Source organism: Thalassophryne amazonica, chromosome 1 (genome assembly GCF_902500255.1).
Source record: "Thalassophryne amazonica chromosome 1, fThaAma1.1, whole genome shotgun sequence".
In the NCBI taxonomy this organism is placed as follows: domain Eukaryota; kingdom Metazoa; phylum Chordata; class Actinopteri; order Batrachoidiformes; family Batrachoididae; genus Thalassophryne; species Thalassophryne amazonica.
Window position 1 is genome coordinate 52,377,917 of NC_047103.1, and position 25,222 is coordinate 52,403,138.

General features: G+C 39.6%; 1 protein-coding gene across 1 annotated transcript in view; it reads right to left on the bottom strand.

Moving 5' to 3' along the window:
* Nucleotides 1-25,222, bottom strand: part of LOC117510259 (solute carrier organic anion transporter family member 5A1) — a 168,215-nt gene that overhangs the window by 40,024 nt on the left and 102,969 nt on the right. Inside the window, exon 6 of the mRNA XM_034169897.1 lies at nucleotides 17,192-17,356. Coding sequence (XP_034025788.1) covers nucleotides 17,192-17,356 — 165 coding nt within the window. The remainder of the gene's footprint in view (nucleotides 1-17,191; nucleotides 17,357-25,222) is intronic.

Genomic DNA, 25,222 nt, shown 5'->3' on the forward strand with positions numbered 1-25,222 from the left:
GTGGCTCGCTCTCCACCGTTGTGCAGGCGTCTTTAAACCGGTTGTACTGCTCCTTAATCGGTGTGATGCCCATAGGATCGTCACCGAAAGCCGTCTGAATCTTCCGAATGGTTTCCACCTGGCTGTCGCCCAGTTTCTGGCAAAATTTGATGTGGTGCTGCTCCACTCGTTCCGTCTTTTTCCTTGAAATGAAAATCCGCCGAGCACACAGCACACGTCCTCACACAAAGGCTGCAAAGAAGAATGAGGACATTGCAAGGGAAGCAAGATTGCTGAGAAAACAGAGGATTATTACTGGAACATGGACAAGGAATGGAAATGTATGGATCAGAGACCAAAATGGAGCAGCCAGGATGATTAAGGACTTGAAAGAACTTGAGAAGTATAAGACTGGTCATTGATGGAAGAAGTCAACAGCTGTGAAGGGCTGACAACATAGATTAAAGGACAACAGGTTGGATACACATCTTTACAGACACATAAGCTGAATTATGGATACATGTGTTGACATAGACAATGATAAAATTTATGATATGGAAACTGATTTTGCATGTAATTTACTAACACCTGGTGAATGTAATTATTTTACAGTACAACAGTTTAACGCTAAAACTGACAAGGTATCTGATAAAGCTCTATCCATTATACACTTCAATAGTCAAAGTTTAAAATCCAAATTAGAAAAAATTAAAGAGTTCTTCAGTGATTTAAAACAACATTTTAAAGTGATTGCTATAACAGAAACTTGGCTAAAGAACAGTGATATTAATAAAGTACAGATTGAAGGCTACAACATGTTTAATATAAACAGGATTGGGGAAAAAAAGGAGGGGGCATAGCTCTCTACGTAGATAAAAATCTAAAATGTAAAGTTGTTGAACAGAAAACTGTAACTCTGCCTGATTTGATGGAAATGCTTACTACAGAGATTATTAACGATATAGGAAAAAACATATTAATTAGCTGTGTATATAGACCGCCTGGGTCAGGTGTTGACATGTTTACCGATAAAGTTATTGAAATGTTTGAGTATACAAATAAATCACTAATTTTATGTAGTGATTTTAACATAGACCTGGGGCACACTGCAGCTACAAACGAGTTCAGGAAGAATATGGAAATTGCAAGTTTATGCCCTATGATAACCAAACCAACCAGGATCACTACTCATAGTACTACTATCATTGATAATACAACCCCTGGCAAAAATTATGGAATCACCGGCCTCAGAGGATGTTCATTCAGTTGTTTAATTTTGTAGAAAAAAAGCAGATCACAGACATGACACAAAAATAAAGTCATTTCAAATGGCAACTTTCTGGCTTTAAGAAACACTATAAGAAATCAAGAAAAAAAGATTGTGGCAGTCAGTAACAGTTACTTTTTTAGACCAAGCAGAGGAAAAAAATATGGAATCACTCAATTCTGAGGAAAAAATTATGGAATCACCCTGTAAATTTTCATCCCCCAAATTAACACCTGCATCAAATCAGATCTGCTCATTGACATTGACCCTATGCCATGACATTGACCCTATGTGTCTTTTTGCAAGGAATGTTTTTGCAGTTTTTGCTCTATGGCAAGATGCATTATCATCTTTAAAAATGATTTCATCATCCCCAAACATCCTTTCAATTGTCCAAAATATCAACATAAACTTGTGCATTTATTGATGATGTACTGACAGCCATCTCCCCAGTGCTTTACCTGACATGCAGCCCATATCATCAATGACTGTGGAAATTTACATGTTCTCTTCAGGCAGTCATCTTATAAATCTCATTGGAAGGAACCAAACAAAAGTTCCAGCAATCATCACCTTGCCCAATGCAGATTCGAGATTCATCACTGAATATGACTTTCATCCAGTCATCCACAGTCCACAATTGCTTTTCCTTAGCCCATTGTAACCTTGTTTTTTTCTGTTTAGGTGTTAATGATGCCTTTCGTTTAGCTTTTCTGTATGTAAATCCCATTTCCTTTAGGCGGTTTCTTACAGTTCGGTCACAGACGTTGACTCCAGTTTCCTCCCATTCGTTCCTCATTGTTTTGTTGTACATTTTTCAATTTTTGAGACATATTGCTTTAAGTTTTCTGTCTTGACGCTTTGATGTCTTCCTTGGTCTACCAGTATGTTTGCCTTTAACAAACCTTCCCATGTTGTTTGTATTTGGTCCAGAGTTTAGACACAGCTGACTGAACAACCAACATCTTTTGCAACATTGCGTGATGATTTACTCTCTTTTAAGAGTTTGTTGGAGCCATGATTCATGTCAGTCCACTTGGTGCAACAGCTCTCCAAGGTGTGTTCACTCCTTTTTAGATGCAGACTAATTAGCAGATCTGATATGATGCAGGTGTTAGTTTTGGGGATGAAAATTTACAGGGTGATTCCATAATTTATTCCTCAGAATTGAGTGATCCATATTTTTTTCCTCTGCTTGGTCTAAAAAAGTAACCGTTACTGACTGACACATTTTTTTTTCTTGATTTCTTATAGTGTTTCTTAAAGCCAGAAAGTTGCCATTTGAAATGACTTTAGTTTTGTGTCATGTCTGTGATCTGCTTTTTTTCTACAAAATTAAACAACTGAATGAACATCCTCCGAGGCCGGTGATTCCATCATTTTTTGCCAGGGTTGTACGAGGTCTGTCCATAAAGTATCGTACCTTTTTATTTTTCAAAACTATATGGATTTCATTCATATGTTTTTACGTCAGACATGCTTGAACCCTTGTGCGCATGTGTGAGTTTTTCCACGCCTGTCAGTGACGTCATTCGCCTGTGAGCACGCCTTGTGGAAGAGTGGTCCCCGCCCCCTCGTCGGATTTTCATTGTCTGGAAATGGCGGAATGAAAAGGACTTTTTTTCCATCAGAATTTTTCAGAAGCTGTTAGAGACTGGCACCTGGAAACCATTCGAAAAATTTATCTGGCTTTCAGTGAAAATTTTACGGGCTTCACAGAGAATGACTTTAACTACAGGTTTAAGGACCCCTTTAACCACGGTCGGTGCGCCGCGCTGCGAGCTGCGATGATGCGGCACAAACCACTGGATCATTTCTAAGCTGATGGCTCTGTGGATACGAGACCGTCGTGTGCTCTTTCTCTGGTTATCACAAGACCTGGACATCAGCCATTTTCCGGCAGATTTCACTTTTAACAAGAGATTTTGTCATGGAAAGCCGCGTGGAGGCTTCGCGCGTCACGACTGATTCGCTGATGAAGCGAGACAAAGGAACACCTCCGTTTCGGAGTGTTAGAGGACAAGTTGGGACATGTCTATCTCGGCTTTCAGTGCTTACCAGTCGAGTGAGTATAAAAGAACTTGTGGAGAGCTGGACATGTCCCAACTTGTCCTCTAACACTCCGAAACGGAGGTGTTCCTTTGTCTCGCTTCATCAGCGAATCGGTCGTGACGCGCGAAGCCTCCGCGTGGCTTTCCATGACAAACTCTCTTGTTAAAAGTGAAATCTGCCGGAAAATGGCTGATGTCCAGGTCTTGTGATAACCAGAGAAAGAGCACACGACGGTCTTGTATCCACAGAGCCATCAGCTTAGAAATGATCCAGTGGTTTGTGCCGCATCATCGCAGCTCGCAGCGCGGCGCACCGACCGTGGTTAAAGGGGTCCTTAAACCTGTAGTTAAAGTCCTTATTCTCTGTGAAGCCCGTAAAATTTTCACTGAAAGCCAGATAAATTTTTCGAATGGTTTCCAGGTGCCAGTCTCTAACAGCTTCTGAAAAAATTCTGATGGAAAAAAAGTCCTTTTCATTCCGCCACTTCCAGACAATGAAAATCCGACGAGGGGGCGGGACCACTCCTTCCACAAGGCGTGCTCACAGGCGAATGACGTCACTGACAGGAGTGGAAAAACTCACGAATGCGCACAAGGGTTCAAGCATGTCTGACGTAAAAACATATGAATGAAATCCATATAGTTTTTGAAAAAAATAAAAAGGTACGATACTTTATGGACAGACATCGTATATATACAAATATACAGGGTGAAATAATTAGTGGTATCTTTATGACAGATGTGAGTGATCATCTCCCAGTTTTTATTATATATGAAAAATTGTGTCTTAATATTGCGAAAGAGGAAACTTCGATTTTTATAAGGGATAAATCCAGTAAGGCTTTGGAGGCCTTCAGAGAAGATTTGAAAAGACAAAACTGGGATCAGGTATATATGAATGATGTAAATGATGCCTATGATAATTTTATGTCAATATTCATTAGCTTGTATGACAAAAATTGCAAAATAGTTAAAATTTATGCTCAGTGTGAGAAAAATGCTTTTAAAAACCCATGGATGACTAATGGACTGAGGAATGCTTGTAAGAAGAAAAATGATCTTTACAGAGTGTTTCTTAAATTGAGAACAAAATACGCTGAAAGTAGATATAAAAAATATTAAAAAAAACGTGTCAATTATAAGAAGACAACAAAAGGATTATAATACTAAATTATTAGATGACAATAAAAATAGTATAAAAAATACATGGAGTGTAATTAATAAAATCATGCAAAAAGGTAAGGTTAAATCTGATTTTCCAAACTTTTTCACGAAGAATAATGTGGATATTTTTGAAAAAGATGCAATTGCTAATGAATTCAATGACTACTTTGTGAATATTGGTCCGAATTTATCACAAAATATTCCCAATGAAAACAATGATTATGGATTCATCCCTGTTAACATAAATAGTATTTTTCTCGAGAATGTTCAAACTAATGAAATTTTGATAATTGTACATAGATTTTCAAGCAAAAAATCAAATGATTATATAGATATTAATATGTTATTAGTAAAACAAATTATAGATGTCATTATTGAGCCTTTCACATATATTTGTAATTTGTCGCTCACTTCTGGAGTATTTCCTGATCATATGAAAACAGCTCAAATTATTCCACTTTACAAAAAGGGAAACAAGAATGAATTCACAAACTACAGGCCCATAGATTTACTTCCACAGTTTTCTAAAATTTTAGAAAAGATATTTTTGAACAGGTTGAATACATTTATTGATAAATATAAAATTCTAAGTAACTGTCAACATGGATTTCATACTAATCACTCAACGGCTACAGCAGTAATGGAACTGGTTGAAGAGATCACTAATGCCATGGATAAAAAACAATTTGTAGTTAGTGTCTTTGTAGACTTATAAAAAGCATTTGATACTTTAGACCATGAGATATTATTGCAAAAACTATATAAATATGGTATAAGAGGTATAGCACATCAGTGGGTTACAAGTTATTTAAAAGAGAGAAGTCAGTTTGTTGCAATCAAAAACAATCATTCTAAAAGTGGTAGAGTAGCTTGCGGGGTACCCCAAGGATCTGTCCTTGGACCAGTACTTTTTCTCCTTTATGTGAATGATATTGTGTCTGTGTCTCATTTATTAAAATGCATCTTGTTTGCTGACGATACCACTTTATTTTACGCTGGAGTAAATCTAAATAAGGTTTTGCAAACTGTAGAGATTGAGTTTCAAAAAGTTATGAAATGGTTCTACGTTAATAGATTATCTTTGAATATTAGTAAGACTAAATTTATGATTTTTAGTTGTAAATGAAAAGACATAAATGCATCTTTGGTTATAGGAGGATTAGCAATTGAAAGGACACATAAGACTAAGTTCCTAGGTGTTACGATTGATGAACAGTTGACATGGAAACCCCACATAGAGCATGTCAAAACAAAGGTATCACAAACTATAGCAGTGTTACATAAGGTTAAATATTTTCTTAATAAAAGTGCTTTGTTTCTGTTGTATAATTCATTGATTTTACCATATTTTAATTATTGTATAGAAGTGTGGGGAAGAGCTTGTAAAACATATATTGATTCAATTTTACTTTTACAGAAATGTGTTATTCGAGTCGTTACCGCAAGTTGATTCAGGGTCCACACTAACCCAATATTTATGCAATTACAAACACTAAAATTTAATGAATTGGTTGAATATAATTTACTTGAAATCATGTATAAAGCTCACCAAAAAGTGTTACCAGATAACTTGCAGAACAGGTTTAGAAAGAGAGAGAGCAGATACAAATTAAGAGGAGATGAAGTTTTTTCAAAATTAAAATTTAGAACAAAATCGAAAGAAAGATGTATATCAATTCAAGGAGTTGATTTATGGAACAGCCTTGACCTTGATGGTAGTATAAAAACTTCCAGGTCCATTCATATGTTTAAGAAAAGTGTGAAAGAATCTTTATTGAACAGATATGTTACTAATGTATAGCAGAAAAGTTTTGTGTTATTGATTGAATGTTTTGAAGTATATAAGTGTTTTCAGCAGCACAACCTAACTGGAACGGTTACTGTTTATTTAGATGATAGGGAGCAGACATTATAAGCTTTTGCTTCTTGAATGAAATAAAAATAATAAATGAAAAAATGAAAAATGAATGAATTTGTCTGTCTATGTGTGGCCCTACAATAGAACGGCGTCCTGTCCAGGGTGTACCCCGCCTCACACCCTGTGACTACCGGGATATGCTTCAGCCCCCCATGACCCTTGATTGGAGTGAATGGGTAGAAAATGAATGTCACAAAACCCCAATTAAATGCAAAAAGTGCACAAAACACAAGTTTTAAACATTCCTTTAAAAAAAAAGCAACCAAATAGTTTTTAACTTTTACACTGCTTGAAGCCAAAAATTAAATACACTGTGGGGCCCTCTGGTCATTCTTTAAAAAATAATACATACATACATTTTTGCTTCTATTTAAAAACTGGTCAGTGAAACATCACAGTTGGTCGGTCCATCTGGCCGCCACAGGAAGAACTGTGCTCCATAAACAGCAGTGACCTGTTATCCCACTACATCCTCACATCCAAGCAGCTTGGCATTGTTTGGGTAGCTATGGCAACCGCATCACCCATTTGCCCTTTCCCCTTGTATCCTGGCAACAGACAGATGAGATGAGGCAATGGTACAATGCATGTGGGTGTAGATGGGTATATAGCCAACCACCAGTAGGTTGCCTCTACTGGTGGTTGGCTCTCACTGCGGTATTGTATCACTTCCTGTTCTGGAGCACAGCAGTGTTTTTCTGTATCTGTTAGCTGTTAAATCTGCGCAGTTAGATTGATCTAGTTATCTAGATTACGATTTGTTTCCCAGTGTAATCTTTACGTGCCTTAACTAAAGCACTCCTTCTGCTGAATCACCTCTAAATTATTTACACTTTATTCACTTTGCGTGTTTTTAGGAATCCGCTAGCTTAGCGCAGCTACTAGCTCTTAGCCAATTTAGCATGGCGGCTTCTCCTGTCTCTCCCGCACTTTTCTGCTCTGGGTGTGAAATGTTTAGTTATTCCTCGGCCTCCTTTAGCAGTAACGGTACTTGTAATAAGTGTAGCTTATTCGTAGCTTTGGAGGCCAGGCTGGGCGAATTGGAGACTCGGCTCCGCACCGTGGAAAATTCTACAGCTAGCCAGGCCCCTGTAGTCGGTGCGGACCAAGGTAGCTTAGCCGCCGTTAGTTACCCCCTGGCAGATCCCGAGCAGCCGGGAAAGCAGGCCGACTGGGTGACTGTGAGGAGGAAGCGTAGCCCTAAACAGAAGCCCCGTGTACACCGCCAACCCGTTCACATCTCTAACCGTTTTTCCCCACTCGACGACACACCCGCCGAGGATCAAACTCTGGTTATTGGCGACTCTGTTTTGAGAAATGTGAAGTTAGCGACACCAGCAACCATAGTCAATTGTCTTCCGGGGGCCAGAGCAGGCGACATTGAAGGAAATTTGAAACTGCTGGCTAAGGCTAAGCATAAATTTGGTAAGATTGTAATTCACGTCGGCAGTAATGACACCCGGTTACGCCAATCGGAGGTCACTAAAATTAACATTAAATCGGTGTGTAACTTTGCAAAAACAATGTCGGACTCTGTTGTTTTCTCTGGGCCCCTCCCCAATCAGACCGGGAGTGACATGTTTAGCCGCATGTTCTCCTTGAATTGCTGGCTGTCTGAGTGGTGTCCAAAAAATGAGGTGGGCTTCATAGATAATTGGCAAAGCTTCTGGGGAAAACCTGGTCTTGTTAGGAGAGACGGCATCCATCCCACTTTGGATGGAGCAGCTCTCATTTCTAGAAATCTGGCCAATTTTCTTAAATCCTCCAAACCGTGACTATCCAGGGTTGGGACCAGGAAGCAGAGTTGTAGTCTTACACACCTCTCTGCAGCTTCTCTCCCCCTGCCATCCCCTCATTACCCCATCCCCGTAGAGACGGTGCCTGCTCCCAGACTACCAATAACCAGCAAAAATCTATTTAAGCATAAAAATTCAAAAAGAAAAAATAATATAGCACCTTCAACAGCACCACAGACTAAAACAGTTAAATGTGGTCTATTAAACATTAGGTCTCTCTCTTCTAAGTCCCTGTTAGTAAATGATATAATAATTGATCAACATATTGATTTATTCTGCCTTACAGAAACCTGGTTACAGCAGGATGAATATGTTAGTTTAAATGAGTCAACACCCCCGAGTCACACTAACTGTCAGAATGCTCGTAGCACGGGCCGGGGCGGAGGATTAGCAGCAATCTTCCATTCCAGCTTATTAATTAATCAAAAACCCAGACAGAGCTTTAATTCATTTGAAAGCTTGACTCTTAGTCTTGTCCATCCAAATTGGAAGTCCCAAAAAACAGTTTTATTTGTTATTATCTATCGTCTACCTGGTCGTTACTGTGAGTTTCTCTGTGAATTTTCAGACCTTTTGTCTGACTTAGTGCTTAGCTCAGATAAGATAATTATAGTGGGCGATTTTAACATCCACACAGATGCTGAGAATGACAGCCTCAACACTGCATTTAATCTATTATTAGACTCTATTGGCTTTGCTCAAAAAGTAAATGAGTCCACCCACCACTTTAATCATATCTTAGATCTTGTTCTGACTTATGGTATGGAAATAGAAGACTTAACAGTATTCCCTGAAAACTCCCTTCTGTCTGATCATTTCTTAATAACATTTACATTTACTCTGATGGACTACCCAGCAGTGGGAATAAGTTTCATTACACTAGAAGTCTTTCAGAAAGCGCTGTAACTAGGTTTAAGGATATGATTCCTTCTTTATGTTCTCTAATGCCATATACCAACACAGTGCAGAGTAGCTACCTAAACTCTGTAAGTGAGATAGAGTATCTCGTCAATAGTTTTACATCCTCATTGAAGACAACTTTGGATGCTGTAGCTCCTCTAAAAAAGAGAGCTTTAAATCAGAAGTGCCTGACTCCGTGGTATAACTCACAAACTCGTAGCTTAAAGCAGATAACCCGTAAGCTGGAGAGGAAATGGCGTCTCACTAATTTAGAAGATCTTCACTTAGCCTGGAAAAGAGTCTGTTGCTCTAAAAAAAGCCCTCCGTAAAGCTAGGACATCTTTCTACACATCACTAATTGAAGAAAATAAGAACAACCCCAGGTTTCTTTTCAGCACTGTAGCCAGGCTGACAAAGAGTCAGAGCTCTATTGAGCTGAGTATTCCATTAACTTTAACTAGTAATGACTTCATGACTTTCTTTGCTAACAAAATTTTAACTATTAGAGAAAAAATTACTCATAACCATCCCAAAGACGTATCGTTATCTTTGGCTGCTTTCAGTGATGCCGGTATTTGGTTAGACTCTTTCTCTCCGATTGTTCTGTCTGAGTTATTTTCATTAGTTACTTCATCCAAACCATCAACATGTTTATTAGACCCCATTCCTACCAGGCTGCTCAAGGAAGCCCTACCATTATTTAATGCTTCGATCTTAAATATGATCAATCTGTCTTTGTTAGTTGGCTATGTACCACAGGCTTTTAAGGTGGCAGTAATTAAACCATTACTTAAAAAGCCATCACTTGACCCAGCTATCTTAGCTAATTATAGGCCAATCTCCAACCTTCCTTTTCTCTCAAAAATTCTTGAAAGGGTAGTTGTAAAACAGCTAACTGATCATCTGCAGAGGAATGGTCTATTTGAAGAGTTTCAGTCAGGTTTTAGAATTCATCATAGTACAGAAACAGCATTAGTGAAGGTTACAAATGATCTTCTTATGGCCTCGGACAGTGGACTCATCTCTGTGCTTGTTCTGTTAGACCTCAGTGCTGCTTTTGATACTGTTGACCATAAAATTTTATTACAGAGATTAGAGCATGCCATAGGTATTAAAGGCACTGCGCTGCGGTGGTTTGAATCATATTTGTCTAATAGATTACAATTTGTTCATGTAAATGGGGAATCTTCTTCACAGACTAAAGTTAATTATGGAGTTCCACAAGGTTCTGTGCTAGGACCAATTTTATTCACTTTATACATGCTTCCCTTAGCCAGTATTATTAGACGGTATTGCTTAAATTTTCATTGTTACGCAGATGATACCCAGCTTTATCTATCCATGAAGCCAGAGGACACACACCAATTAGCTAAACTGCAGGATTGTCTTACAGACATAAAGACATGGATGACCTCTAATTTCCTGCTTTTAAACTCAGATAAAACTGAAGTTATTGTACTTGGCCCCACAAATCTTAGAAACATGGTGTCTAACCAGATCCTTACTGTGGATGGCATTACCCTGACCTCTAGTAATACTGTGAGAAATCTTGGAGTCATTTTTGATCAGGATATGTCATTCAAAGCGCATATTAAACAAATATGTAGGACTGCTTTTTTGCATTTACGCAATATCTCTAAAATCAGAAAGGTCTTGTCTCAGAGTGATGCTGAAAAACTAATTCATGCATTTATTTCCTCTAGGCTGGACTATTGTAATTCATTATTATCAGGTTGTCCTAAAAGTTCCCTAAAAAGCCTTCAGTTAATTCAAAATGCTGCAGCTAGAGTACTGACGGGGACTAGAAGGAGAGAGCATATCTCACCCATATTGGCCTCTCTTCATTGGCTTCCTGTTAATTCTAGAATAGAATTTAAAATTCTTCTTCTTACTTATAAGGTTTTGAATAATCAGGTCCCATCTTATCTTAGGGACCTCGTAGTACCATATCACCCCAATAGCGCGTTTCGCTCTCAGACTGCAGGCTTACTTGTAGTTCCTAGGGTTTGTAAGAGTAGAATGGGAGGCAGAGCCTTCAGCTTTCAGGCTCCTCTCCTGTGGAACCAGCTCCCAATTCAGATCAGGGAGACAGACACCCTCTCTACTTTTAAGATTAGGCTTAAAACTTTCCTTTTTGCTAAAGCTTATAGTTAGGGCTGGATCAGGTGACCCTGAACCATCCCTTAGTTATGCTGCTATAGATGTAGACTGCTGGGGGGTTCCCATGATGCACTGTTTCTTTCTCTTTTTGCTCTGTATGCACCACTCTGCATTTAATCATTAGTGATCGATCTCTGCTCCCCTCCACAGCATGTCTTTTTCCTGGTTCTCTCCCTCAGCCCCAACCAGTCCCAGCAGAAGACTGCCCCTCCCTGAGCCTGGTTCTGCTGGAGGTTTCTTCCTGTTAAAAGGGAGTTTTTCCTTCCCACTGTAGCCAAGTGCTTGCTCACAGAGGGTCGTTTTGACCGTTGGGGTTTTACATAATTATTGTATGGCCTTGCCTTACAATATAAAGCGCCTTGGGGCAACTGTTTGTTGTGATTTGGCGCTATATAAAAAAAATTGATTGATTGATTGATTGATATAGAAATGACCATGTCCACCAGCAGAAAACGTGGGCACACACCTTTGTGCTTTCACAGCCACAATCACTGATGTTGCATTAATCCTCACAGCAGATTAGTTGTGCACTAGCACCAGACCTCAGACATGACTGAGGGATTACTTTTTTTTGTACTTCCCACATATGTGGTGCAGAGGATGTGTGTCTGTGCACGGGAATATGCACATGAACGAGGATATAGCTCCTTCAGCACAGAGATGTGTGTTCTAGGTGAAGGATAAAACTGAAGCCAATGACTGAATGAAAGAACTCCATGACTCACAACACTGCACTCAAGTATATGAATCACTGAGCGCACGTGGAGAGGTGAGAAAAAAAGTGAGATTAATCTGGTGAAGGCTGTCAGAGTGCGTACACAAAAGAAAATAATGAGCGCTTCACCAACTGACAGTGTACGTGTGCATTTTATATACATATATACATATATAAGGTTGAACATGTGTGCGTGTGCATGTGTTTTCGCTATGCACAGCCACAGTAATTCAGCAATCAACACCAAACTTGCTATGGTGACTGGGGCCCTTAGGTTGAAAGCATACGTGCGCAAACATACATATACACAGTCAGCCTTATACAACCCCTGGCAATAATTATGGAATCACCGGCCTCTGAGGATGTTCATTCAGTTGTTTAATTTTGTAGAAAAAAAGCAGATCACAGATATGACACAAAACTAAAGTCATTTCAAATGGCACCTTTCTGGCTTTAAGAAACACTATAAGAAATCAAGAAAAAAAATTGTGGCAGTCAGTAACGGTTACTTTTTTAGACCAAGCAGAGGGAAAAAATATGGACTCACTCAATTCAATTGATGATATGGGGCTGCATGTCAGGTAAAGGCACTGGGGAGATGGCTGTCATTACATCATCAATAAATGCACAAGTTTACATTGATATTTTGGACACTTTTCTTATCCCATCAATTGAAAGGATGTTTGGGGATGATGAAATTATTTTTCAAGATGATAATGCATCTTGCCATAGAGCAAAAACTGTGAAAACATTCCTTGCAAAAAGACACATAGGGTCAATGCCATGGCCTGCAAATAGTCCGGATCCAATTGAAAATCTTTGGTGGAAGTTGAAGAAAATGGTCCATGACAAGGCTCCAACCTGCAAAGCTGATCTGGCAACAGCAATCAGAGAAAGTTGGAGCCACATTGAAGAAGAGTACTGTTTGTCACTCATTAAGTCCATGCCTCAGAGACAGCAAGCTGTTATAAAAGCCAGAGGTGGTGCAACAAAATAATAGTGATGTGTTGGAGCGTTCTTTTGTTTTTCATGATTCCATAATTTTTTCCTCAGAATTGAGTGATTCCATATTTTTTTTCCCTCTGCTTGGTCTAAAAAAGTAACCGTTACTGACTGCCACAATTTTTTTCCTGATTTCTTATAGTGTTTCTTAAAGCCAGAAAGTTGCCATTTGAAATGACTTTAGTTTTGTGTCATGTCTGTGATCTGCTTTTTTTCTACAAAATTAAACAACTGAATGAACATCCTCTGAGGCCGGTGATTCCATAATTTTTGCCAGGGGTTGTATATTAGATTAGACCTGCTCACTGGAGCCCTTATTTTCGCAGTTCACGTGGTACTCAGGTCAGGTAGCAAGCGTCACACTTTACTTAATACATAGTAGCGGCTTGCTAGGGTGCACTTTAATTACAATCTGAACAGGCCAAGCATGGTGCATGTAACTTAAAGCATGCGTGCGTACATGCGCTTTAATTACAATATGACCTGCTCACCGGAGCCCTTATTTTCACAGTTCATGTGCTACTCAGGTCAGGTAGCAAGCATCACACTTTACTTACTGCATAGTAGCAGCTGGCTAGGGTGCACTTTAATTACAATCCGAACAGACCACCACGCACCGCTCTGCATTGCAGTGATATGACATGCTATAACATTTTTATCATCATTCACTTGAGTCTCATGAATGTCACAAATTGCTCAATGAAAATTAATGATGACACACAATGCAGTGCAACTTACTACACCTTAACTAACCTCAGTAATTAAGTAATCCACACCAAACTTGCTATGGTGACTGGGGGCACCAAGGGGGAGGTCTCTGGGGCCCTTAGGTTGAAAGCATACGTGCACGAACACACACACCCACGGTCAGCCTTATATATTACATCCCGACCCGCTCACTGGAGCCCTTATTTTCGTAGTCTACTCATGTCAGGTAGCAAGCATCACATTTTACTTACTACATAGTAGCAGCTGGCTAGGGTGCACTTTAATTACAATCCAAATGGCCCAACGCACGCTGCATGCATGTTAAAGCGCGCATGCGTTTTACTTACAATCACAACCCACTCACTGGAGCACTTATTTTCGCAGTTCATGTGCTACTCACGTCAGGTAGCAAGCATCACCTTTTACTGACTACATAGTAGTGGCTGGCTAGAGTGCACTTTAAAAAATTGTAAAAAGCAAAAAATAATGAGTTTTCACAATGTTTATCTCCTCTTCTGTGTTGGAATGGTGAGTACGTCATCCGTTTGTCGAGTGCTCTTTTTTGAAAGATTCTTGTCCAAGAAACTGTTGTGTGGCCATGTGGCTAGCTTTGCCACAGTCACACGATCAAGGAGCTACTCTGTTTGTGTTTGTTTTGTCTGACAAAAGTCATTTTCCATCAACTAAAACAAGTTTCTTGTCAGCTGGTGTCTCCAAAGTTTGTCATTAAGCTTTCATTAAGCAAAGTTCACAACTTTGAGGGGAGTTCAGATGGATCTTTTCTGCTGCTTGGATGTTTGTTTGCTGTTTTGAGAGTGAGAGAGTGTTACACAGAGCACATGCAGCGCTTTTGGACAAGAACACTATGAAAACTGGCTTCAAGCAACAACAGACTGGATGTTCTACAGTTTTAAATGATAGGCTGAAGGGAAAATTATGGATTTCTTTTATATTAACAAGCAGTAATCACAAATGGCAACAAATGGATAATTTAACTGTAGAGTCACCTGGATTTAAACAGCTAGGAGTTTTGGCTTTTTTAAATCCATGAGAGCTAGAGTTTTCTGTTTTAATACAACGCTATTTTGTTTTGCTGCAAAGATAAAAACAGCGTCAGACAGAAAGTTGGTTAAACGCTCACCTGAAATTATATTATTCTTTTAAATTAAAATTTATTAAAAGCCCACCTAAAATAAATTAATTTCGTGACCCCCAGCATATCGTAAGAAGAAAAAAACTAATTTTCACAATGTTTTTCTCATCGTCCATTTGTCCTGTGCTATTATTGTGAAAGACTCTTGTGCAAGAAACAGGAAGTGTTCTGTTTCAATATGGCTAGCTTTGTATGTACAGCAACAAATGGATTATTTGACTGCTGAGTTGCCTGGATTTAACATGTAGGAACGTTTTAAAGCTTCCATGAGAGCGAGAGTTTTCTGGACATCAAAGTAGGTTGATGTAAATTTGGAAGACTGCCCAGGATGTGAATTTCAACAAAATATTTATTAAAATGGGCGGGGACACTGGCAAGCACAACAAAAGTCAAATAAATTTGATTCCGAGAAATAAATTGGCAAGAAACATAGGCTATAATAAAACATGCTTAATTCTGTATGTTATTTTCACACGCGTGAATATTCTGCCTCAGATTTAAAGAATGTCACATATTCTCGATCAATTTTGATGTTATCGCAGACAACAGCTGACAGAAATGTGAGTTGTGCGCTATTGTGGCCAGTTTCGGCACTACAAACTACTTACTTTGAAATCTGAGATGCATTTTCGGTCTATTGACTCAGCCACACATCCGGGCACTCCATCTGTGAGGTCTTAGCAATGTGCTTGGCAATGCCGGCTGGCGTGACGATAATCGAGCTGGGTGGATTCTAACCCAGTGGATGAAGACTGCTGTTTTCAGTTCTTCAATTTGTTTGTTTTGTCATTTTTTTCACACTGCAAATACTTTTTTAAATGAAGAGAGAATATGACATAGAAAGCAAAATTTGAATTTGAAATTTGAATTTTCCTGTCATGAAGTATTCAACATGTGCTACACATACTGCATTTTCATAGCCATATTTGGAATGGAATAATGGTGCAGCTCCATCATGCTATGATTTCAGCAGCATCATGCTGATTTTCAAAATTAATGTATTCCCTCTGTGGTAGAGAAGCTTGAATCTTTGACTGGACTGGGTTGCTTGAGGCGAGGATGTTTCTCTACAAGAGTCAGACAGAAGTCAGACCACCAGAGCAAGAATTTTAGCTGAGGAAGCTTCTGCGATTTGAAGCGAAACATCCTCGCCTCAAGCAACCCAGTCCAGTCAAAGATTCAAGCTTCTCTACTATGGAAACCACCAGGACAACTGAGAGCCTACACAGAATCATTCCCTCTGTGTTTTCTCAGGCAATTTTACTTAAGTTAATTGAAATTTGTCAGTTTGCAGTCATGCAGCGTCATTTTCCTCTGCACCACTGTTTTCCTGTGAAATCTCGCAAAGTGCCATCATCTCACAATGTTTCAATGTATCACAGACCCACCCCTCTAACGTCAGACTAGGCCGTAACAACAAGAAAAACTGTTTTGTATTGTTTTTGTTCTTTAAAGAATGAATTTTCTCACTGGGCACGCCGGCGTCTCCCTCTCATAATGGACGGTTAGCAGAATGTTGAAGAAAGGAAGAATGGCTGTGGTAAACACTAACATTAATAAAGGGACCAATGTGATACTTTCAGCTTTTAAAGTGTTTTTCTTCTGACTGGTAGCGGGACAAGCAGTGGCGGGCTGAGGAATGCACCCAAAGTAAATAAACACAGAGGGACTTCTTTAAAAACAGCTTTTATTCAAAAGCAATTTCCACGATAAGAAATTAAAGCATTTCCATGTTATCTTCTAAAACAAGGGCATCTTATGTGATAAAGGTTTTTGTCAGGCTATGATGATAAATCCAGCTGAAAGGACCCAACAGATCAGATTAAAAGCCTTCATTTTACTCAGTGTGCCACTTTGCAAAGTTCTAGTTTCTACTGTTATGTTGATTAGCTCCATACACCAGTTATGTGCATGCTCCACATCTTTTTCTGTTTTTGTGGGAGCGTTACAGCACCACATACAGGCCTGGCATACATACTACAACATTTTCAGTGGTTATTTCATGAAACTGTGCCGTGTTTAGAGAACACTTTTGAAAATGATAAATAAAAAGATCATATCAAGGTATTAGTTTTTAGATGTAAAGCTGAAGTTGCAGGAAATGGCTTCCATTGGTATTTGAAAAAGGTCGGGTTGGGGGTTCCTTGCTCCCCACCCCACCCCCCGACGTGACCTCTAGTGCCATCATGCTATAAAATTTATGGGGAGAGCCCTGAGAAGGAACAGTAATGAATTCTAGGTCATGCAGTTGGATCCAGCACATTACAGTGGCTCAGATGGTGGACAGGATGCATCAATTAAAAACTATTTCTAACCCTGGTATATTACTGCAGTAACATTGAAGTAAAGAAGAGAGTATTGATAAAATAAAAACTTACCGGTGTAGATACTGGCTTTGGAAGCAGGGATACCAAATTGTGACTCAATAAATTTGGGAATAAAGGTGATGAAAGCGGTGACGATGGCACACTCAGCAGTGTAGGACAGGCTTACAAACAGGAAGGTCATGTTGCTGAGGATCCTCAGTGCTGCCTTGGGGAGGTCTGGAGAAGGATGGAGGTTTAATTACTGCAGTGCTGTAATTAATGTACAATTTTAATTTGGCTTTCACTCAGTAACTCACAAACTGGAAAAGATTAAATCATTACGCATGAATCTTTGCAGTCATATTTTAATTAAGAAAATATCTATAGCCTAAATACACAGTATTTCAGGCCCAGCAAGCCTGAAGTGTTAATTGAAGTTAACGCCATCTAATGCCAGAGACAGACACACAAATTCACACACACACACACACACACACACACTCAAACATGTTTTATTAAATCTGGATAAATATCTTCGTGTTATGCCAAAGTGTCATAGTGATATAGCAAAAACACTTTCAGCTTACTAATGAACTCATCTTTGACCTCATTTCTGCACCTTATGTTCATGTTTGTATCCTATGATCTTACTATCGGAAATGATAAATGCAAAGCACAAAACTAACTGTACAGCTCAAGCCTGACTGCTGTCATCCTTAGTTTATCAGAACAAGGGCAAATGTGGCCTTTGTGTCTGCTTGATGACAGTAACCACGTGACTGTGTGGTCATGATGCAGAGTGTCCTCTCATCTGACTACACAAAGTCACACAGTCGCACCGCAAGTTTACAGTTACCAGTCAGGCTGAAAGTACACTGCAGCATTTGGACTAAATTGGTTTGTTGAGGATCACAAATGGAGCATTCAGAAGCATTTTCACTTCCTTAATCAAATGAAATCTGGATAAGCACAGAACCAAAACAATGGATTGGTTTATGTGCCGGGACCGACAATAAACAAGTTGTGAATCAGACAGGAAAAACATTTTAATCTTTGGTGCTTATACGGTGTGACTGCAAACCCCAGCTGCAAATTATCTGCCTAAAAATGTTCACCATCAGTAAAGTCCTAATCTACTGTGTCTGAGCCTTTTCCAAGGTTTAAAATGTCTTCACCATGGAGACAAGGTTTGAGAAACCCTGGGGCTCCACCAAACTCACCAACAATGAGGCATGTAGGAGGAATGTGACAGAACACAGATCTGCATAATCCCAAGGGTTTTCAGATTTAAATCTACTGCTTATTAAGATGAGGGCACTGAGTTTGGGCCCTGCTGTGCTGCAGCAACTACAACTCCCAGCTGGCCTCAGGGCCCCAAGAGAAAAGCTGCAGCAAACACAGCTGTCCCTGTTTGTTCTATATTGCCCTGTTACCTAGTACCAGAACTCAGTGTGTTTGCATGGTGAGAGTAATCAGTCCAGCTCTCAACATCAAAACTCCTTTTCATCTACTCATTAATGAACCCAAGGCAGGACAAGCGTGACTGATGCCAAAAATGAATAAATAAATCAACATTCTTTATCATTTCAGCATTTTTGCAATATTTATTCAACATTTTAAAATGTGAATTCTTAGCAAAGCTAAAAACACACTAAACATACAGCAGATAACAAATAAGAACAGTTGTCAGGAAAATAGTCAAAGATCTTCCTCTGCACCTTAGAACAATGGTTGGATGTTCTTTTTTTCAATAACAAATGACAATGACAGTTTTTGAAATATCCATGCATTTTAGCCCCAGCTACAACAATTTGTATTGTCCCTTTGTGGAATGATGATGTACAAATTGAGCATACCACGCAGAGAAATGAAGCAAGGACATACTTGAAAATCAGGAGAGAAGATAAGTCTTTCACAAAAAAATAAAAGAAAATAAATTTTGCCTCATCAAAGTCATGTTTTCACTTCAAGCTTTCTTTGCGGCCTCTTTCTCTGGTCTGTCACATTCAAGAAAACAAACAAACAAACAAAAAACAAACCTTTATCCAGTTTGTCAAGTAATATTCCCGAATTTTGTTAAATTCGTAGCTACATTTATGTGAGTCACCCTTAAATGAAGTGAAATATGACCGACCGGGGTTGGGTAGGATTACTTTGAAATGTAATGCAAAAGTAATCAGATTACAAGTAATCCAAATGTATGTACATACATACATGTAATCCACATGTATTCTTTCAACGTAATCCTACCCAACCTTGAATATGACACAAGAGTAACAGGCAATGAGAACAACTATTAGCTGCAGTTGTAGAAAGACAGGAATGATCACTTAGCCTCTTCGTTGAGTTTGCAGGGGTGAAAAATAACCCTTTAAAGTTTGGTCACTGATTTTTTGCAGGTAATGTCTTATTATGCCGTCAATTTTTAAAATATGAAACAGTTTACTGTTAGGAATTTTGTGCAGTAGCAAGAGTCAGGAATGTATGAGTGAAATTATTCAGAGTTGGCATTTTTACTGTTTGGTCAGGGGGAAAAATGCTTGGTGAAAACGGCTATTTCGATGTAGCAAATCTTTCAAAGAAATTGCTGAATATGAGCTATAGACAAACATACCACAATGGAAGAACATGCAGAGCACTAAAATACAACAGATCCATAAAGTACTTAAGTCTGACAAATTATGCACAATTTGCACTGCAGCCTAAAACACCCTGCTGGGACAAATAAAACCGTGTGAAGCTGTGACTGAAATAAAGAACAGATTAAGCATTCGTGGTTACAGCATCAGTTAACCGAAACCAAGACTGTGGCTTTTGCACATGAGCATAAACTCAAGCATATGCACACATGACTAAACTCACTCACTCATCTTCAACAGCTTACTCCAATTAAGGGTCATTTTGGCTATGGTGTCCTTCATAAGTGCCATGTGACTGGGGCTTTACATTCATTGCTAGGAAAGTTCAACGACCAAAATACCAACATTCTGGGTGCAATGAATATGTTTTCACTATTATTTGATTTCTTTGTGTGACTGACATCATTATTCAAGCATTCAAAAGGCTATTCCTAGCTCCACACAATTCCAACCACACACAAGTAAGTTTCTTGACAGTTGTTGAACAAAACCGCGTCTCCCTAACCGGACAGAGTTGTGATGTCATCATGCATGCGCATAGGCGCTGCTCTATCGCAACTTGAAAATCATACATTGACAGGTTAAATCGTGTCACATTGCTCGCTGCCTGTTTGCATCAATTTTTTTTTCCAAGGCACATTTAATGCACTTCGGCCAGTTTAGGACACCGGAGTAGCTGTTTGTTTTTGGAGGTGTTTAGCGAGAAAATGATTATTTTTCTACATTGATTGCAGACTGCAGGGGGTCTCCTTGAAGCTTGACGTTTGAAGCCATGAAGCAGCACTTCGACCCGCTGTTCGCTGGTTCTCTGTTTCATGTACTTCGCCATCTCCCCTCTGTCTGATATCACTCCATGACACAGACATGCTGCAAAATTCTTCTTTTAAAAACTTGAGAGCGCTAAAACTTTGCAATGACCACATGCTACATTTAGCTTAAGTGTGTTACAGGAGCCACACAGCCTCACCGCAGCAACCAACCAGTCCCACTTTATGACAACTGCCATAACAGCTACGCTTTGAGTGGCATTTTTCCTCCGTGAAGTAGGCATTTTAAAAAATCAGTGACAATCACAATTACAGAGTACAACACTATAACCCCCCATGATGAAATCCACGGAATTCCTCGGATCCGCGGAGTTTTCACAGCCCTGCTATTTCTCTCCAGAGATCTAGGATCCACCATGTACATAAAGGATTTTACTGATTTTTATTCATGTCCAGAGATCAAGGATCCAGTGACCAATTTCATATTTATTTACTTTAAGACTCAATAAAATGTTGTTGACATACAAAAACCTGTAAAGCCTACTTTTAGTACACAAAAAATTCACAAGAGGTATTCATAAGGGAATCAATAAAGAGTTGGATCGATAAGCGGAATCGATAATGTCATCGATATCAATAAAATCTTATCAATACCCATCCCTAATCGTATCGCACCAAATCGCATCATATCACATTGTGAGGAATTGAATCGCCATCAAATACATATCAAACCACATCGAAACGGAAACAGGTGAATTGTATCTCATTGTATTGCTATATGTATGGTATCGCTGGTAGTGTATCAAGGTGCGTATTGAATCATTGTCAGTGATGAGATTCACATACCTAGTACAGACCCTGCAGTGACTGCAGCTTTTAAACATGAAAGTCCTAATTTAATGTGAATGTGCATTTCTTAACTGTCCAGCGAGTGCCAGTGTTCAGCAAGTAGCAGCACAGTAGGTAATACCATCCTTTTCATGTGGAACAGAACGACAGAGTTCCAGAAATACCTGCAACTGTGTGTATATATGCACTAACACTAAATTGCCAATCTGTGAGTTTAATAACCCTTTAAAATTCAATTTAGTGCATACACCATTTGGTTCGATCATCAAGCCCCTCACTCATTACTGTATCTTGATCTTACTGAAAAGAAAAAAAGCTGGACATTAGTAGGACAACATAAAAACCCTCAGGTATCAACCTCCATCTGTGTGTGCACTTCACATTTATTAAAACACTCCCACCGTTCTCGTTATTAAAACTCAATAACTCTTGTTTCACACAAGACATCTGCACTGCTAAAGCCAATGTGGCTTTTAAAAAAAAAACTGTAAAACTTTGTGATTCTTAACAAGGTCTGAGTGATGGTTTGTGGGACAGCAAGTCTACTATTGAGCAGCACATGAATGAAGATTATTAAAGCTTGCCTCATAATTCCCTGCAACATGGACACATTGCAGGGTGTGGCAGTCCGTAGGCATGCCACGGCTATCTGGGGAAATATGTGTGAAAGAGTATGGGTGTCATACTTGTCACATACAGGCTGTATAGCTGTCGTACACGAGGCATGGGGAATATCGCAAAATCAGCCTGTGGCAATTGCATGTCTGATGCACATGAACAGTGCATGTGCAGTTCTAGTGGAGTGCGTGTGACATGCAATTAACCAGTGTCATAAGCCAGGAGTACCTTTGATGCAGGTGGACCACATGTGACAATCACTCCTGACTAGTGTGTCAGCAAAGTCAATATCCCTTCGTGCCTCTTCTTAGCTTCTATCATCTGCCTATAGCAGCCCAACATCCTCAGTCCTTGCAGTGGTATTTTGAGGGTGGGCTGAGCTGAAAAAACAGCTCAGCTTTCCATCACAGAGTTGTCAGCAACAGTTCAAGAGCACTATGACATCATGATAAACAATTGTGGTGCTTAAAAACACAATGTTCCATTCATTCATGGAAACCGTTCAAGTGTACTGCTCCAGTGAGCTGTCATGAAAAGAAAACACCAACTGAATATTTTTCAGGCCTGTAGGAATAGTAAAAGGTGCACTGTAAGCAGCAGTGCTGACAGCTCTTCACTTCCAGGACTTCAGACACCACCTTTCGGCTGATCTCTTTAAAAAACAAACAAACAAAAAAATAATGTGCGTCACATAATGGGGGGGGGGGGGATGTCACATTAAATGGGTTCAAAATCAAACCACGGCCGTTTGCATTGCCTTCATCCAGACCACCATTCCACATCAGCACACACAGCAAAACACACCCACGCCACTTTGCCCAACTTTGCCAAACTGGGGTTGCGCTGCTCTCCAAGGTGCTGAAAGTGACTCTTTATTAGCACTGTGCACCAGCACTTATCACCACAGTGGTCACATTTATGATGGATTTGAGTGGAGTCTGCCGTGGTCTAAAAGCATGATGTCATATTTCCACATTGTTTGTGTGCCAGGACATTAAACAATTCTGCTGCACCTCCTCGCTGAGCAAGAGAGAAAGAGAGAGACAGGACCTCCCCTCAAAGTTTTGAACATGCACAAAACTTTCTGATGAACTCGGCAGACACCAGCTGACAAGTACTCATTTTGCGCTTTATAATAGCGCTTTATTAGCAGTGGTGCTGACAGCGGTGAGCGATTATACCGCAGCAAGACAGACAGCAAGTACATCTCTCTCTCCACCCCTATGTGTAATGTGCCAGAGTGCAGCACACACCCACATAGGGTGTTTCTGCTCGGTGACTTGAATCTGATCATATCTCCTGTTTAAGACGAAAAAAAAGTCAGATTGTGTCAGATTATTGGCAGGGAGGGGAGGCTGGTGTGTGCTATGATATATAATCTCTTTTACAATGCTACATGCTACATAAATATAAAATATGTAATGTCACCTGGCATAAAAGTAACAAACAGATTTCTACCACTGGCAGAAATTGAAAACAATGAATATAGACAAAAAGAAAACTCTAGGGAAAATACAGAGCATGAAGTATGAGCAAAAAAGCAGAGGGAGAGAAAAAGTGTGCCAAAAGTCAAGGCCAGTGATATCCTTGTGCTCGGAGATGGTGCTATATCTAATATAAGCATAAATAGAGTGGTTACATGCAGTTATCCAAGTGCCACAGTCTCTGAAATAACAAGACGACTCCCTGATGTACTGGCCAAGCACAAAGGCGTGAAACAGCTGGTTGTGCATGTTGGTGCAGTGGACATCAGAAACCAACAGTCTGAATTGTTAAAAAAAGATTTTAATGCACTTTTTGACCGTCTTGAAGAAGTGGGAATACAAATATTCATCAGTGGACCGCTTCCAAATATTGACAAGAGGATAAATAAATTTAGCCGGCTCTTTCAATTGAGTACATGGCTGTCCAGGGTCTGCCCATCCAAAGGATTGCATTTTATAGATAATTTTAATCTGTACTGGCAACGCGAAGATTTATTTAAAGGTAAAGGCCCACACCTGAACAGAGGTGGAGTGAGACGATTAGTGGATAACTTTTTCTTCGCCCTGAGAAACCTGAAAAAGCTACAGCCAAATGAAGAACAAAGTGAGAACAGAGATCCTGTCGCACCACCTCGGAACCTAGTAAAGGATCTAGCCCCAAACATGTCTCCAGTAGTCCAGAGAAATAATTTAAGTGCACCACCATCATCTGAGATCACAAAGGATACAGGAGCAGCATCACCAACTGCATTTGTGATGGACTTGGCTACAGTGCCATTACCTGAATCCCTTGTAATGGATTCAGCTATAGCACCACCACCGGCATCCACTACTGAGGATTTAACATTGGAAAATCACCCACCACAAGCCTGGAACCCTCCTGCCACATCGACACCTTCTAGAGATTCTGTATCGTTTCTGTCTCCTCAGTCATCACCAAGGCGATTTTCTGATCACCTCGAAAGCTTGGTGAAAACGGGGATCAGAATGGTTCCACTCACTCCAGACATGGCAAGACCAGGAATTCTATCTGCGAAGAAACACCACGTCCTTCCCCCTCCCATCCAGGTTTCTCCAACTAAGGTCCCCCCAGCTCCGTCCCTACCATCGGTGTCCGGAGCTGGTATTTTCAACAGCGTTTATGCTGCTGTCTAGGACGTTAAGGGCCTCTGCGTTGCTACCATTCATAGCAACCTTCATAACAACCAGAGGTCCGGGAAGGTAGTGTCTGTGTCTAGAAAAATTCCTATTGTCAGAACACATAGATTAGAAACAAGAAAGTTATTCAGACTGTCTGAAAAGAGAAATTTAATCTACATTTCAAGTAAAAAGATTACACACAGTGAAACACAGATAAGTCTCAAACATGCTGTACTCAATGTCAGATCTCTGAATAACAAATCATTTTTAATCAATAATTTTATTTCTTCTTTTAATCTTGATTTTTTTTGTTCTTAACTGAGACATGGCTTGACAAAAACACAGAAAATGCAGTTTTGATTGAATGTAGTCCACCTGACTTTAATTTTATGTCTGAAATAAGACAGGATCAGAGAGGTGGAGGTGTATGTGACATTTGGAAAGACAATATACCCACCCATAAATTGTCATTTGGGATTTTTCCATCATTTGAGTATATGGCCTTTAAAATGCTGGCAAAACAATCTTCTATACTGTACATGACCATTTACAAGCCACCACAGAATTGTTTTATTGATGATTTTACAGAATTGCTCTCAGTTGTGT